Source organism: Plasmodium brasilianum, chromosome 1, assembly GCF_023973825.1.
Source record: "Plasmodium brasilianum strain Bolivian I chromosome 1, whole genome shotgun sequence".
Taxonomy (NCBI): domain Eukaryota; phylum Apicomplexa; class Aconoidasida; order Haemosporida; family Plasmodiidae; genus Plasmodium; species Plasmodium brasilianum.
In genome coordinates, this window is record NC_090114.1 from 801,019 (window position 1) to 817,500 (window position 16,482).

Below are 16,482 nucleotides of genomic sequence, written 5' to 3' on the forward strand. Positions count from 1 at the left end.
CAGTTTACATGACCGTTCATGCTCTTATCTGATTTCACCCGTTCACTCTTATGCTCATCTATTAAATTTTTATTTCAAAATAACAATAAAACCAGTAATACGAATAAACAATACAAGTAAACAATACAAGTAAACAATACAAGTAAACAATACAAGTAAACAATACAAGTAAACAATGCAAGTAAACAATGCAAGTAAACAATACAAGTAAACAATGCAAGTAAACAATACAAATATCAAATGATCCAGTTCCCCTTTTGCTTTATGAATAAGCTCCTCCATCATAAAGCGACTTTAAAAAAAAAAAAAAAAGTCATTTTGTTACTTTATACTTCTTTATTTCATTTAATAATTTTTTGGCCTCTTCATTATTCTGAAAATGATCTCTAACTGGTTGCAGCATTTTGTTCAGGTACGTCGAAACGTTATCCTTTAAGTCTAATGGGTGAATTGCTCCTTCAACGTAGTCCTTTTCTAACTCCTCAAGTGTTTTATACACTTTGTCGCCTATTAAAAAAAATGCAGCAGTAAAATAAAAATATTAAAATTGTAGAGCGGGGGGTGGGGAAAAAAAAAAAAAAGAAATACTACAATGCAATGAAAATATTAACTGTGTGCATGTGGAAATAAAAAAAAAAAAAAAAAAAAAAAAAAATGCAACACCGCAATAAAATAAAAATATTAACAACGTGCAGGTGGAAATAAAAAAAAAAATATATATATCTAGGAATTGTCCACTAGCTAGCTAAAATGTTGCAATTTTTTTTTTTTTTGAGTTTTCCACACTTTTCGAGCTTACCTCCATTTTTTTCCTTTCTCATCAAGTGAAACTCTTTGTAGTAGGGATATATTATACACTTTGCATAAGCAAAAATTGGATTATTTTCAATAATATTAGGTGGGCAGTAACCTTTTTTAATTTTTCTATTAACGTCGGCTTCTGAATCGTCCATAAATATTGCTGAGTTTTCATCTGACTTGGACATTTTTTCCTGACCCTCTAATAGGCCTGGTAACATTTCATGTGATAAAATAATAGGTTTTTTTTTTATTTTTTTAATATCACAATATTCTCGTGCTAACATATTTACTTTTCTCTGATCTGTGCCTAACTGACAGATATCAACATTTAAAAAAAATATATCAGCACATTGCATACATGGGTATAAAATTTGTGAACAATAATTTTCTTCTCCTTCACTTCTACCCATTATTTTTAAACATCTTTTTATTCTATTAATATTAAAGCTTTTCGATATATCAATAACTAATGACCAATACTCATTTGCTTTTTTGTTTATTTCATCGCTAGCCCACAAAAATTGTACATGTTCCATATTCATACCACAGCTTTTCCAAACTTCAATAAAGTAATTTCCTACTTTTTTTATTTTTTTCAAGTCCCCTGACATTTTGTTATTTAACTGAGCAAACCAATCGGCTACCCAAAAGATAAACGTGCATCCGTTACTCGTTAACTTGTTCACAATTAGACTTTTTAACAACCCTAAAAGGGGGGGGGGCAAGCAGGGAGCATGTCGTATATGGGAGCATATAGGGGCATATGAAGGAGAATATAAAGGGGAAAATAAAAGAGAACACGAACTTACACACAAATAACACACATGTAGCATCACTTTTCATAGGCGACGCAGCTTTAAAGAGTTGCACAGTATTCTTTCGCAATGAGAAGCATATACATATATACATACATGCATACATACATACATACATACATACATACATGCATACATACATACGCATGGGTACACATAAGTATATGTATACATACATATCCACATGCACACCCACGCCCACAGTCATGCTTTTCTGTTCGTACCTTGCGCTATATGCATACGCCCAGAAGGTTCAAAACCGTCGTAACAAATTAGTCTTCTCTTTAAAAGAAGTTTTGCTCTTAGCTCCTCCGATTGAATACATTCCGAAGCAACGGAAAGAATTTCATTAAGTCTGTTATCTACGTCTTCTATATTTTTCTCCTGTTCCTTCTTCTCCTCACCTTCTGTTTCTTCCCTTTTTGTATTAAATGACTCCATATTTTTGTAAAAAAAAAAATTATTATTCTTGTGAATTTTACTTAAATTCAATAATTTTTTGGTAATAATAAATTTTAGCATAACCGTTTCAAATTTTACTTTAGTGGTACTATTTATGTACTTCTTGATATGATGTATAAAAAGAAAAAAAAAAAAAAAAAAAAATACATAAAATATATATTATAATGAAATAGCATTGGCCCCAACTTGTGCAATTTGCAGTATTTATTTTATTTTATTTTTTATTTTATTTTTTTTTTTTTTCCTTCTTTTGCTATTTCATTTGCTATTTCATTTGCTATTTGTTTTAAAATTTCTCCTGGTCTATTTAAATTTTACAGGTTTGTGAAATTAAGCGAATTAGGTTTATGTTTACTCGAATTGTAAGTAATAGGTATTAACAGCTTTGTTGAATGTCGCAACTGTTAAAAAAAAATAAACGTAACTACATCTTGGTTTATCACGCATTTATATTGTACACGTACATGTGAATGTGAATGTATTACTTATGGCAAGTATGTTAAGCAAAATAATTTGCCTGCCAAAGTTTTACATAAATAAATGTACATCGACAATGATACGTCGACAAGTTTACAATTTTACGAGTAGTAACATTGCGATATGCGTAAACATTATATATGTATATATAATATTGTACGTATGCACATATACATATTTTGAGAGAGCAAAAAGAAGAAAAACTTTTTAATTTAGGAGAAACGAGTACTTTATATATATACCTCTAATTTTTACATAGGAAAGGCACAAAAAGAAAAAGAAAAAAAAATAATATTTACCTTCTATGATGACTCATAGAACATAATCGTTTCTTTTACCTTTTTAAAATTTTAGCAAAAATAATAAAATTAAAAAAAAATTAAACTGTTTGCTTAAAAAATATGCATAACAAAAGCGTACGTTAATGCATTATATTGTATGTATATATATATATATTTGTTTATTTATGTATATATTCTTACACATCACACGAATAAGTTCCCATTATGATTATATTTTTTTCCCTTTTTTCATGTAAAATAATAAAAAAACTGCTCCATACTGACTTCTCACCCGTTGATGTAAATATTTAAGAAGCTCTTTACACTGCCCCTTTGAGCGTTAAACTATTTTTCAGAAATAACACATATATATATGCAAATACATATATTCACGTACATATGCACACACATATGCCCACTCCTGTGCATATAATAACCACGCATATTTATACGTGCGCACATTATGAACGATAGCAATTTTTTTTCGCCTACAATTTTTCCAAAAAAATGAATAGCATTGAAGCCACAATCATTTGTATAGATAACAGCGACTACAATCGAAATGAGGATATCGTACCGAATCGATTTTTATCCCAGGTAAGTTACAGTTTTATGTGTTGTGCTTCTCAATCGAATGGGGAAATCTGTGCACGTCCATACATGCGTACATACATATAGACGTACATCAATACATACATATGTGCGTTAGTACACTTATTTATATACAGCTATGTGCTCGTGAAGTGGTTCTACACGTGCTAACGTTCCACTGGATAAGCGTCGAATGATCCATTCATGTGTACTCCTGTATTATACATATATATATATTATATATATATATATATATATATATATATATATATCTAAACGGGGATGTATATTTATGTACATAAAGCCGTTGCATGTTTCTGTTCAAAATGATTTTTATAACTGCATACGACTTACCACTTACCGCTTAACGCTCACCATACACTGCTTCATTCCACCACCACCCCTTCCTACAGATCGACTGTGTAAACGTCCTGTGCTGTAACAAAACAAGCGTGCATTACAAGAACAACATCGGTATACTAACGATGGCGGGGGATAAAACCAAAGTGAAAGTTTCTCTTACAAACGATATAGGGCAGCTGCTTTCGTGTATTCACGATATAAAACTAGATGGTACATGTGATATTTTACGTAGTTTATTAATCGCTCAGTTGGCTTTAAAACATCGAGTAGACAAGAATTTAGAACAAAAAATAATTTTATTTGTTGGTAGTCCAATTGATGTTAATGAAAAGCAGTTGATCAATACAGGGAAACAATTAAAAAAAAATAATATTTCTGTAGATATAATTAGTTATGGAAATATAAACAAGAATAGAGAAAAATTAATGAAATTGTATGACAGTGTTAATAATAATGATAATTGTCGATTTATTGAATGTCCAGAAGTTGAAAGTAATTTAAGCAAATTTGTCTTAAATTCGTTTTTAAGTAATAATGATTTTAATATTGATAATATACAAGATGATGAACAACTAATAAACGCTATGCAGTTATCCTTAGAGGATAGTCATCATATGGCAGACAGTAAAAATGTTAACAGTAGTAACAACAATATGGGTAACAGTAACCATATAAGTAACAGCAATGATTTGCCGACCATTCAAGATATAGAAAATATGAAGGATATAGACAATGAGTTGAAGGAAGCGTTAATTCTATCCTTGAAAGAATACACAGAGAAGAACAAACAGGAAGATATGGAGCAGAAGCAAAAGGGGAAGCAGGAGGTTCAGAGTACCACCGGTGCTTCCGATGCAGATAATAGCGCTAATGCTGCGAATGGTACTACACAGAAGGGGAGTGGGGCAGACTCTGCACCAAATAGCACTTCTGGTATGAATGGGGAAGGTAAAAAGGAGGAAAACTTAACATTAGTTAATGAGAGTTATAAAAACAATTTTGATAACAACAATGAGGAGATAGAACTAGAAGAATCAAAGGAAAAAAAAGAAAATGAAAGTTATGAAAAGGTATTTAAAATAGATAAGGATGAAAATATTGACCATAACAGCAAATGTGTTATAAATGAAAACATATACAATGCTGATGAGAGTGTAGCGAAGGATAAGGATAATCCTTCTACTTCTAATGAAGGAGCTACTAATCAAAGTAATTCCTTTCTCATACAAGATTCAAGTTATATTTCAAATATTTTGGGTCAAATTAATCCTTTAGCTAATGTATTTGATAAGACTGCTGCTATTGATGAAAATTTGGAAAATAAGCAAAGTGTCCATGAGGACAAACCACCATCGATGGGAGATCAAGATAATGTAGATGATAAGGAAAAGGGAAAGAAGTAAAACTGTTGAAGGGGATTATTCATTTTGCCATTTTCTTGAGAGAACAGCGTATTTAAGCGTTTATCGGAGGCGCGTTTCAGCTCCATTTTTCTGTGTAAACGTCCTCCCATATGCACGTGCGTACCTACATAATTACGTACCTACTCATTTCTGCATATTTTTAATGAACTTTATTTTTATTTTGTTCTATTTTGTTCTATTTTTATTTAGTTTTTATTTAGTTTATTCTTTTTTTTTCTTTTTTTTTTTTTTTTTACTTCCCCCTTTTTTTGAGTTTAAAAAGGGAAAATTATCTCTTTCCTCTCCCCCCTCCCTTCGCTGATCATTAAGTGCACAAGACTGTACGGTATATTATATGTGTATTTTTGTAATAGCGTAGTAATTTCTTTTCCCCTTCATATGTTAAACCGAACAAATAAAAGAAAAAAAGAAAAAAATTTAATTGCAATCTTTTTGAAATATCTTTTCTTCTGCCATATTTTGAAGTGTATTCCTTTTTTTTTTTTTTTTTCTTTTTCTCTTCGAATGCAAGTTGGTGCACAGGGTGGGTATAAAAGGGGGAAGATGTTCAAGAGTACTATGTATGTAGGTGTTTTGTAAGTAATGTGCGTACATATGCATAAACAGATAAGGAAATGTATACTCCCCTGCATGTGCCGGTATGCCTGGTTCTACTGGACTACTCTTTTTTTTTTTTTTTTTTTTTTTTTTTTTTTTTTTTTTTTTTAAAAATGAGATAAACAGAAAAAGAAAAAAAAAAAAAAAAATTCTTTTTCTTTTTAATTTCTCTATTTCCATTTTTTGGAGATTCTAGCATTAGACTTTCTTTTCATTTAGTGAAATATAAAATGAAAAGATTTTATAATTTTTTTGTTTTTTTTTTTCACATATTAGTAGTGATGTTAATAGATATCTACAATGATCCTTACAATTTTATCTTCTTAGTTAAATACAACAGAACAAAAAAAGGACTTGTAAATGTGAACAAGTCAACTCTGTCTTATTTATTAGCTCGTCAGTTGCATGTAAACTCAGATGATTATCCCCTAGTTGATGATGAAATGGACGAGACGCAATTTTTAAAAGGGGGTAGTAAGAAAACACAGGAGGAGGGGGTACTAGGCGCCCACCATGATAGGGAAGAGGATTCTTTTGGAGAACATTTGGCTGATTTGAAAAGGGTGAAAGGGATGGATGCTGATAGAGCGGTGGATGCTGGTAGAGCGGTGGATGCTGGTAGAGCGGTGGATGCTGATAGAGCGGTGGATGCTGGTAGAGCGGTGGATGCTGGTAGAGCGGTGGATGCTGATAGAGCGGTGGATGCTGGTAGAGCGGTGGATGCTGGTAGAACGGTGGATGCTGATGATATGTTTGGAGAGCACCATTACAATGATGGAGAGGAATTGCACCTAACTGAAGAGGAGGAAAGCTTAACAAGAGGAAATAAAAAAAAAGAAAAAAAAAAAAAATCTCCCTAGGGCATATTGACAAGACGGGAAGAGAGGGGTTATATAGTGAAGAAGGTGATATAGTGAATAATCATGTAGGAGGGGAAGATGGCAGTATAGATGGTAATAGACGTGATGATACTCAAGGTAGTACCCACGATAGTAGCCATAACGTGGACAGAGAAACAACTCCAACTCCACTTAACAATTCCTCGCAGATTATTGGAAATTCTCCATCTATATCTAAAAAAGCAGAAATAAATTTTAGAAAATACTCAAATTTTCCCTTTCAGTCATCATTATTACCTGATGAGGAGCATCCAAAGGGAGGTGTTCACTTGAAAGATGACGTGTTTACCTTTAACAAGAAGTTTAAAAAATACGCAACTTTCCACGTGCCAGTGAATAGGAGAGAACATATAAGAAGAAAAGAAAAAGAAGGTTATTTCAAAGGATATAAAAGGAAAAGAGGTAATCATAGAGAACAGGTTAATCTGAATAATGAAGAACAGGATAAGGAAAAGATTAACAATGAACATACTTTTGTAGCAAATAAAAAAAGGAGGTATCAAGAAAATAACAATAAAGGATATAAAAATTATACACCAATGCATCAAGGTGTGCTTGATAGCTCATATATTAGAGACAAGCACCCATTTAATAATATACTCGATTTCCATGTAGATGAGTTGACAAGAAGTACAAACAAAAAGAATAAAGAAAAGTTAGGGAAACTTAAGTTGACTATTCATCGTAACGATAAAAAAGAATTGAAAAAAGTGCTTACACCTACTATGACAAGGCATATCAAAAGGTATCTTCTTAATAAGAAAAAGATGATAAATACAAGAAAGGAGGAGGGAAAACAACAATCAAAAACTTTTAAGGTGAGTCCAAATGGACATAGCGATAATAAGGGGATATGGATGCACCCGACTGGAAGCGCCGAATTTTCCCGTCCGCTGCCGTTCTTTCCTAGTAGGGCAAAAAAAAAAAAAAATAAATAAAATAAATAAATAAAATAAAATAAAATAAAAATAATAAATAATAAATAACAAATAATAAATAACAAATAATAAATAACAAATAATAAATAACAAATAATAAATAACAAATAATAAATAATATAATTAATGAATGAATGAATGAAGCGAAATGAAGCGAAAAATTAGACAGATATGACTTCTTATCTCCAGTGTTCTCCAATGCTCAACTGCTCCTCCACTCTCCCCTGTGCACATGTGGCACAAGTCCTACATTCCCTTTCTCTATTAAAATATTTGCACCGGATTAAACACACACATGTTTAGAACTATTATTAGAACTATTATTAGAACTATTTCCAGAACTATTTCTAGAACTATTTCCAGAACTATTTCTAGAACTATTTCTAGAACTATTTCTAGAACTATTTTTGTGGCTGTTCTTATATCTATTTTTACACCTTTTTAGAAAACTTGATGCCTCATTCTTCACGTAACAAAGGAAAAGAAACAAGTAGGGATAGTAGCACTACTATAACGAAACCAAGAGTAAGCACCTTAATCAGTGAAGATATATTACAAAATTTGAAAAATATATCTGTTACTAGTGAAGGAGATGCCGAGAATGAAGTGAGTGGACAAAATAAAGAAAATTATAATGAGGAAAAAGACAAAGTTGAATCGTTAAAAAATATTTACAAAGGAGTAATTAAAGTGTATGCAGATATTACAGAACCAAACCTCGAGATGATATGGCAGAACAATCTGCCAAGGCAGATAACCGGGTAGGAAACGAGAGCCCAGTGGTCTAGCAGATTAAATGGCAGATTGAGTAGCATTCTACGTATCATACCGTTTAGTAGATCGTTCTCGCACTCGTTTCGTTCTTTATCCGTGCTTACGTACATTTCCATTATGACTTACCTTTTCTGCTTGTTATCTCTTCTTTTATGTCAACGTTTTGCTCAATTACTCGTTCACCTCTTTTTGCAGGTCAGCGTTTGTCATTGAGGGGAATCTAATTCTAACAAATGCGCACAATATCGCGTACAGCACCCGTATATTAGTGAGAAAACACGGGTAAGAAAATGCGAACACATAGACACATAGATGCATAGACAAACATACATACATAAACACATGCATACCCCCGTACATATACACAAAAACAGAATAAAATAAAATAAAATAAAAGGGATCCCCATGAGGGGGTAGAGACCACGTGTAAAGTGCATCTTGCAGAGGCACACACGTTCATCAAACGTGTACCTGCAATGGCAATCCCGTAACCGCAATGCAGTAAATTTTCTTTCCCTTCTCAGTCACTCTAAAAAGTATGAGTCGAAAGTGCTACACGTAACACACGAAGCGGATATAGCTATTTTAACAGTTGAAGATCCAACATTTTATGACGATATCAGTGCATTAAAACTTGGTTCTTTACCATCCTTGAGAGATGATGTAATAACAGTAGGATACCCATCGGGAGGGGATAAGCTTAGCTTAACAAAGGGTATTGTTAGCAGAATAGAAGTGCAGTACTACAAGCATTCGAATTACAAGTAAGGCAAGAAGTAAACGAAAGAATGAGAGAGCGGCACACGGCTCCTTATATTATCGCTTCATGCCTATTTTTACCTCTTCATGCCCACTTTTACCTCTTCATGCACACTTTTACCTCTTCATGCCTGTTTTTCCTTTTTTTCTTCTTTCCGCTATGATCCTGTTCCCTTCTTTTGAAGGCTCCTGCTAACCCAAATAGATGCGCCAATGAATCCAGGGAACAGCGGGGGCCCCGCCCTAGTTAAGGGAAAAGTAGCTGGTATATGCTTCCAGTCCTTCACTATGGCTAACAACACATCATACATAATCCCCTCAACTATAATTAAACACTTCCTTATGGATTTATACAAATTTAATCAGTACAAGGGATATGCATTTTTAGGCATAAAGTATATACCTTTAGAAAACATGCACATGCGTAATATACTAGGTTTATCATATTTAGAAAAGAAAAAGCTAATAAAGGAGAACAGCGGAATACTGGTTACAGATATAGATGAAAAGCAGATGAGTAGTAAAGGATATCATATGGATTATTGCAAATATATTAGAAACAAGTTAAAGGAGAACGGAACATATATCATGCGGGAAAGAACAGAAGATGAAAATAATTTCATATCGCATAGTTTTTTAGAAAATTCTACAGAAAAGGACAAGGATGAACAGTGCTACGGGGTCAAGGTAAATGATGTAATCATAAGTGTAGATAACAAATATATAAACAGCGATGGAACAACGAAACTACGTGATGATGAATCGGTTGAGTTTCAATATGTATTCAATGAAAAATTTATAGATGATTTATGTATAGTTAAACTTGTAAGGAATAAAAAGATAAAGACAGTTATTGTTCGATTGTCAAGTATTAATTATTTAATACCACTACATAATTGGAATAAAAGAAATAAATTTTTTATCTATGGTGGATTAGTTTTTACTACATTAACTAGAAGTCTGTTTGCAGATGCAGATAATGAGAACCCAGAAATTAACAGACTACTACAATATAATTTTTTTAAAAAAAAAGATGATGATGAAATCGTTGTTTTAAAAAATATACTACCATCTAGGTTAACGATTGGATACAACTACTCCAATTGCATCGTTTTAGCAGTAAATAATGTTACTATACAAAATTTAAGACATATGGTTGAACTGTTGACCATGAATAACACGCACCAGTATTCCAACATCTCAAGTGTGAAGCATACAAGTAATCCGTATGTTAACTATTCAAATAGAGCGGCGTATTGCCCCGATAGGGATATAGTTAATTTCACCATCTTAACGGCACGTGGGCAGCAAATACCTCTTGTTTTAAATAAACGGGATATTAATAAATATAAGGACGAAATTACCCGTATGTACGGGATAACGAATGACGCGTATTTGTACTGAAGGCTCCTTTTCTTTTATAAAAGGACCGAAATGGACTAATAATTACCATTATCATTACTATTACTGTTACTGTTACTATTACTATTACTGTTACTATTACTATTATCATTACTATTACTGTTACTGTTACTATTACTGTTACTGTTACTATTACTATTACTGTTACTATTACTATTATCATTACTATTACTGTTACTGTTACTATTACTGTTACTGTTACTATTACTATTACTGTTACTATTACTATTATCATTACTATTACTGTTACTATTACTATTACTATTATCATTACTATTATCATTACTATAACTGTTACTATTACCATTTTCGTTATTACTAATTTATTAATATTATTAACTCATTAATATTATTATTAATATATTAATATTATTTTTTTGCCTCTTTATTTCCAAAGTGGTTACAATTTCGCAAACTCCACAACATGGCGACTTAAAATTATAGCAGTGTGATAGTATAACTTCTTTTTCTTCATCTTTGTCTCTATTCTTTTTTTTGTCTCTATTCTTTTTTTTGTCTTTATTCTTTTTCGTTTTCGTTTTCGTTTTCTATTTCTTTATTCTTTTGCTTTTTCTTCATTCTTTTGCTTTTTCTTTATTCTTTTGCTTTTTCTTTATTCTTTTGCTTTTTCTTCATTCTTTTGCTTTTTCTTTATTCCTTTTCTTTTTCTTTTGCTTTTTCTTTTTTTTTCTTTTTTTTTTCCGCCTCTTTTTGCTGGTACGTAAAATTACTTTGCCTTTTTGTGTTGGCTTGGCAGTCGTGCTAGCAGTAGTTCATGTACACACTGCGTTCTGAGTAAGAGCAAACCACAGATAGTATATATTCGTATATTTCTATATGCATATATGTCCATATGCGTATGTTTACATGTGCTTATATTTACGTGTGTGTAATTGTATGCGCACGAATGTACATACATGCACGAACGTTTGTACGAACGTTTGTACGCACTTGTTTGTATACACCCGTGGGATAAAGGCAAATGATAAAAAATTATCAAAAGAGGAAAAGATAAATGAAGTGTTGGTTTGCACAGCTGTTTTAAAAATAAAAATATAATGAAAAAAGAAATGAAAAAATATATAAAAAAGAAATAAAAAAGAAATGAACAAATATATAAAAAAGAAATAAAAAAGAAATGAACAAATATATAAAAAAGAAATAAAAAAGAAATGAACAAATATATAAAAAAGAAATGAAAAAATAATAGAAAAAAAAAAAAGAAAAACAAAGTACCTCTCTATATAAACTTATAACAATGTACGCATTAATCATAATTCCAGTCGACGCATTTTTTCAAAACGCAATTGTAAATTGTAGCTCTTGTATGTGAGGAACACATAAAATAAGTGTATATATATATATATATATATATATATATATATATATGCCATACGTGCAAAAAAAAAAAAATAAAAATAAATGAACTATGCCCTTCCCTCAGTAAACTGCATAAAAAAAATATTTTTTTGTACCCGGGTGTTGCCTTTTGTCGCTTATTGTTTTCCTTTTAAACGAGGAATTATAATAAAAAAAAAAAAAAAAAAATAATAAAATCATAATAAAATTCTGAGGATAGTAATTATATAATAATGTAATATTATAACAGTAATAATGTAATATTATAACAGTAATAATGTAATATTATAACAGTAATAATGTAATATTATAACAGTAATAATGTAATATTATAACAGTAATAATGTAATATTATAACAGTAATAATGTAATATTATAACAGTAATAATATTATAATAATAATAATGTGAGATTAGCAATATGATAATAGTAATTCCAATAATAGTAGTAATAATAATGATAGTAATACCAACACCGTTAACGTAAAACTCGTTCGTCAGTCAACGATAATTTGTTTTCCCATTTTACTTGATCGTATTTAACTGCTTCGTTTAAACATTCCATTTGTTCATTTCATATTGTTTCAATTTTTTTTTTTTTTTTTTGTAAAAAAAAAAAAAATATAACAGAATATACGTAAAGCGTACAAAATTAAGCAAATGCGTGCGTGTAACTGTAGCTGAGCTGGAGAGGAGAGAAAAAGAACAAAATATACATACATTACATACGAGTATACGTATTTACTTAAACGTACATACGCTTACATATACATACATATACATACAGGTATACATACATATATACACACATATACATACGCATATTTTTGCGTTTATGTGAGAACGTAAAAGTACGCCATCATTTCGAACGCTGAGGAACAAAAAGACGCGCCCGTAGAGTTAGCCCTATATGATGAGCAAGGAAAGTGAAAATCCAAATATGGATGAAGAATTAGAGAGGGGTACAAAGAGTGGAAAACATGTTAAAGAGGACAATATAATAGATGAGAGTTTGATTAACAACAAAAATGATATGAACGATAAACAAATTTTAATGAAAGGAGAAGTAGCTGGGAAAGATGATCAACAAGTTGAAGAAGATGATCAACAAGTTGAAGAAGATAATCAACAAGTTGAAGAAGATAATCAACAAGTTGAAGAAGATGATCAACAAGTTGAAGAAGATGATCCAGGTGAACAAGATGAACCAGATGAACAAGATGAACCAGATGAACCAGATGAACAAGACGAACAAGACGAACAAGACGAATCAGATGAACAAGACGAACAAGACGAATCAGATGAACAAGACGAAGTAACAGAGTGTAACATTTTAGTTATAGGGGATGACAATTTGTCTTTTTCAAAATACATTATTGAGGCGTACCCATCCGCTAACATTTACATAGCCAGTGAGTAGCATTTCGTTATCTCTATACATGTGTGTGTGTTGTACGTATGTGTGTACTATGTATATGCACGTATACGTACGTGTACATACAAATATACGTACATATATATATATGTATTTGCATTATTTCCCTTACAGTACGATGAACGACGTAAAGACTTGTTCATTGTGTGCAGTCAAATGTACAAGTTAAAAATAGCAGCTTCCTAAGAAGCGGCTTTTCGTGTTTTCTTTGTATTGTGAAGTCTTTCTTAGTTTTGTGCATGCGTGTGGGTGTATACATATATTTGTTTATAGTGCGTACGTGTGATTGTGCCTAATGAGCCGTGTTGCAAGAGCAGTGAAACGCTGAACTGCTATTCTGGTGAAGAGCAATGGCCGTAAAGTGCTAAGAAAGATTTTTTTTAAAGTGTTATTCCTTAAGTGCATGAAAAAAATGATTTCTTACATTTTTTATTTACAATTTTAAGTTAAGTTGTCTCCATTTTTTTTTCATTTTTTTTCATCTTTTCTTTTCCCCCCTCCTTTAAGGTATATTTACGGAACTCGAAATGAATCATATGCTACTGGACTTGGAAAAAAAAAAACAAACAAAACATAAAAATGCAAATATGTATAGCAAAATTGATATAAAAATAGAGAAGAATCATTTTTATTATACAAGAAAATTTAAAGAAAAATATGCAAATAAAAATGTTTTCATAATGTTTAACACCAATTTATTTAATTTGAAGTGCTATTTCCCTAATTCGTTTTTTAGAACTGTATATTTGATGCTGCCAGGTAGATGGGAAAAGGACGTTACGGCTCTTTGAGTTGTCGTTTTGTGTGTATTATTGATCGTGTACGTTTTGTATGTATTTTTTTTAAGCTATGATACCAGTCTACTTTTTTGATTTTGATTTAATTTCGATTTGATTTTGATTTAATTTCGATTTTTTTTTTTTTTTTCTTTTTTTTGCATTCCCTGTGTGTAGGACTCTGCTACAGTATAAAAGAGAATGGCCTCAAGTACAGCGACAAGGTAACAACGTTAAGAATATATTATTTCCTTATTTTAGTAATTATAGAAATTATTAACTTATGCATAAAAAATGCATGTGTTCATATGTTTTGGACAAATGAGAAATTAGAGAATTTGACGCAAGACGACAAAGAATATATAGAACAAAAGGATGATCAGATAAAGAATGTTGATAAAGCAATTGATGTGAAGGAAAAAAATATACATGCAACTATAACCTGTCTAAAAAACTTAATGTGTACAAACAAACTGCAAGAGGATAATGATGTTGTCAGTACAAACCAAAAGAATGAAGACGAGGGGAGGATGGAACAAGGCACAAATGATATTCCCCAGCATAACAAGCCTAATGACAATTCCTATAATGAACGAGATGAAATCGTTCAAGCAGAAGACGTAGTTGAGGGGGTTGATATGGTTGAGGGGGTTGAAGTGGTTGAGGGGGTTGAAGTGGTTGAGGGGGTTGATATGGTTGAGGGGGTTGAAGTGGTTGAGGGGGTTGAAGTGGTTGAAGAAGCTGCCGAAGAAGCTGCCGAAGAAGCGGGAGAAGAAAAACTTGTAAATCAAAAAAAAGAAGAGAAAAATGATGTATCTGAGGAAAAGGATATTGCCACCGATAATATGAAGAGTCTAAGTACAGATGAAATGACAAATGGGAAGGAAGATGAAGAGGTAAAGGAAGAGACGAAAGATGAAACAAAAGATGTAAATATTAAACTGTCAAATTGTTCGAACATATACACGGATGAAGAAGAGGCCGAGCAGGAAGAGGAAGAGAAAGATGGTGATAAGGACAAAATTTTGTATATGTTCGGCCTGCGCAATAGAAGTGAGGGCGCTCATGGTGTAGCAGATGATAAGAGAAGAAGTGGAGAAGACGAACAAACGAAAGGAAGACCAAGGGTAATTGAATATATTGATAGGAACAAAGAAAATAAGGAAGAGGGGGGGATAATGAACATTGCACGCTTTCCTTTGCTTTATGAAATAAATATTAGTAAACTGATGAAGTTGTTTCTCTTTGATGAGGAGGAGGCGGGAAAAGAAGATGAAAGAGGGGGAGAAGAGGAAGTAGGAGAAGAAAAAGAAGCATGGAAAGAAGCCGCAGAAGAAGAAGAGCAGGAGACGAATAAGGACAGCAAGAGTAATAAGAACAGTAGGTGTAGTAAGACTAGTAAGGGTACTAAGAAGAGTAAGGGTAGAAAGAGCAGTAAGGGTAGTAAAAACAGTAAGGGTAGTAAAAACAGTAAGGACAATATTAATGGTGATAATACCATGAACAGCAAGAATAATATAAATGGCGAGGATAATGCAAACGGGGAGGATGTTAAGAACAGCAAGGATAACATGAATGATGAGAATAATGCAAACGGGGAGGATGGCAAGAACAGCAAGAAGTTCAAGGATGAATACGCGTCTGAGAATAAGTTGAGGGTGAAGGTGGACCTGGATGAACTTGTGAACAATTATTTTCCGATAATATATGGAAATCATTTTATATACAACGAATTTTTGAAAAATTGTAAATTTTTTACCTTTATATTAAAAAAAAAAAAAATAAAAATACCTGAACAGCTAGCTATTTTATTACCGAATATATCGCATAATTACCCAATAGAGTCATATAAATTTTTAAAAAAAAAATATTATTCAATATTTAATGAAAAGGAAAGGTCATTTACGACTTTAAAAGAACAGATAAATCATATTTATCATATGAGATATAAATTGTACATACATAATTTAAAACAAAAAGATGATAGTAGTACAGGTAAACAAAAACCATATTTATCTTATTACATTTTTCAGAACAATCTGAACAGCTTGATGAAAAATAAATTAAGTTCAGATAAATTATGGAAAGTCATATTCAATCCTTTTGATTTTTTTCATGTAAATGATAATTTTAATAAATATTTTGAATATTATATCTTTTCGAAAATGACAAAATTTAAAGCATCTATTGAATATAATAAATTATGCATAAAATTTAATATTGGAAGGAAGTTACATATGGAACAGACGACTAGTAATAAAAAATATACTAAGAAAGCCTTTAAGCATAGTTTTTATTCTATGCATGAAA

At 31.5% G+C, this 16,482-nt stretch overlaps 4 protein-coding genes across 4 annotated transcripts in view; 2 read left to right on the forward strand and 2 right to left on the reverse strand.

Annotated features, from left to right (window-relative positions):
* Positions 1-313: 313 nt before the first annotated feature.
* Positions 314-2,057, reverse strand: MKS88_000495 (tyrosine--tRNA ligase; the record flags this gene model as incomplete). Its single annotated transcript, XM_067216041.1, has 3 exons — positions 314-507; positions 800-1,507; positions 1,841-2,057. The coding sequence occupies 3 exons, from the start codon at positions 2,055-2,057 to the stop codon at positions 314-316; spliced, it is 1,119 nt and encodes a 372-aa protein (XP_067075731.1).
* A 1,286-nt stretch (positions 2,058-3,343) lies between these two features.
* Positions 3,344-10,585, forward strand: MKS88_000496 (26S proteasome regulatory subunit RPN10; the record flags this gene model as incomplete). The annotated part of the gene is made up of 8 exons (XM_067216051.1): positions 3,344-3,433; positions 3,841-5,189; positions 6,008-6,562; positions 6,709-7,598; positions 8,094-8,409; positions 8,618-8,704; positions 8,947-9,186; positions 9,367-10,585. 8 exons carry the CDS (start codon positions 3,344-3,346, stop codon positions 10,583-10,585), a joined length of 4,746 nt encoding a protein of 1,581 aa, XP_067075732.1.
* A 35-nt stretch (positions 10,586-10,620) lies between these two features.
* On the reverse strand, positions 10,621-11,078 carry MKS88_000497 (uncharacterized protein; the record flags this gene model as incomplete). The annotated part of the gene is made up of 2 exons (XM_067216061.1): positions 10,621-10,921; positions 11,008-11,078. The coding sequence occupies 2 exons, from the start codon at positions 11,076-11,078 to the stop codon at positions 10,621-10,623; spliced, it is 372 nt and encodes a 123-aa protein (XP_067075733.1).
* A 1,793-nt stretch (positions 11,079-12,871) lies between these two features.
* MKS88_000498 (uncharacterized protein) overlaps positions 12,872-16,482 on the forward strand; it is a gene marked incomplete at both ends in the record, with an annotated part of 5,528 nt that continues 1,917 nt past the window's right edge. The window contains 3 exons of the mRNA XM_067216073.1: positions 12,872-13,373; positions 13,904-14,155; positions 14,350-16,482. The exon at positions 14,350-16,482 is cut by the window's right edge and continues 1,208 nt beyond it. Of these exons, the coding sequence (XP_067075734.1) occupies positions 12,872-13,373; positions 13,904-14,155; positions 14,350-16,482 (2,887 nt within the window). The remainder of the gene's footprint in view (positions 13,374-13,903; positions 14,156-14,349) is intronic.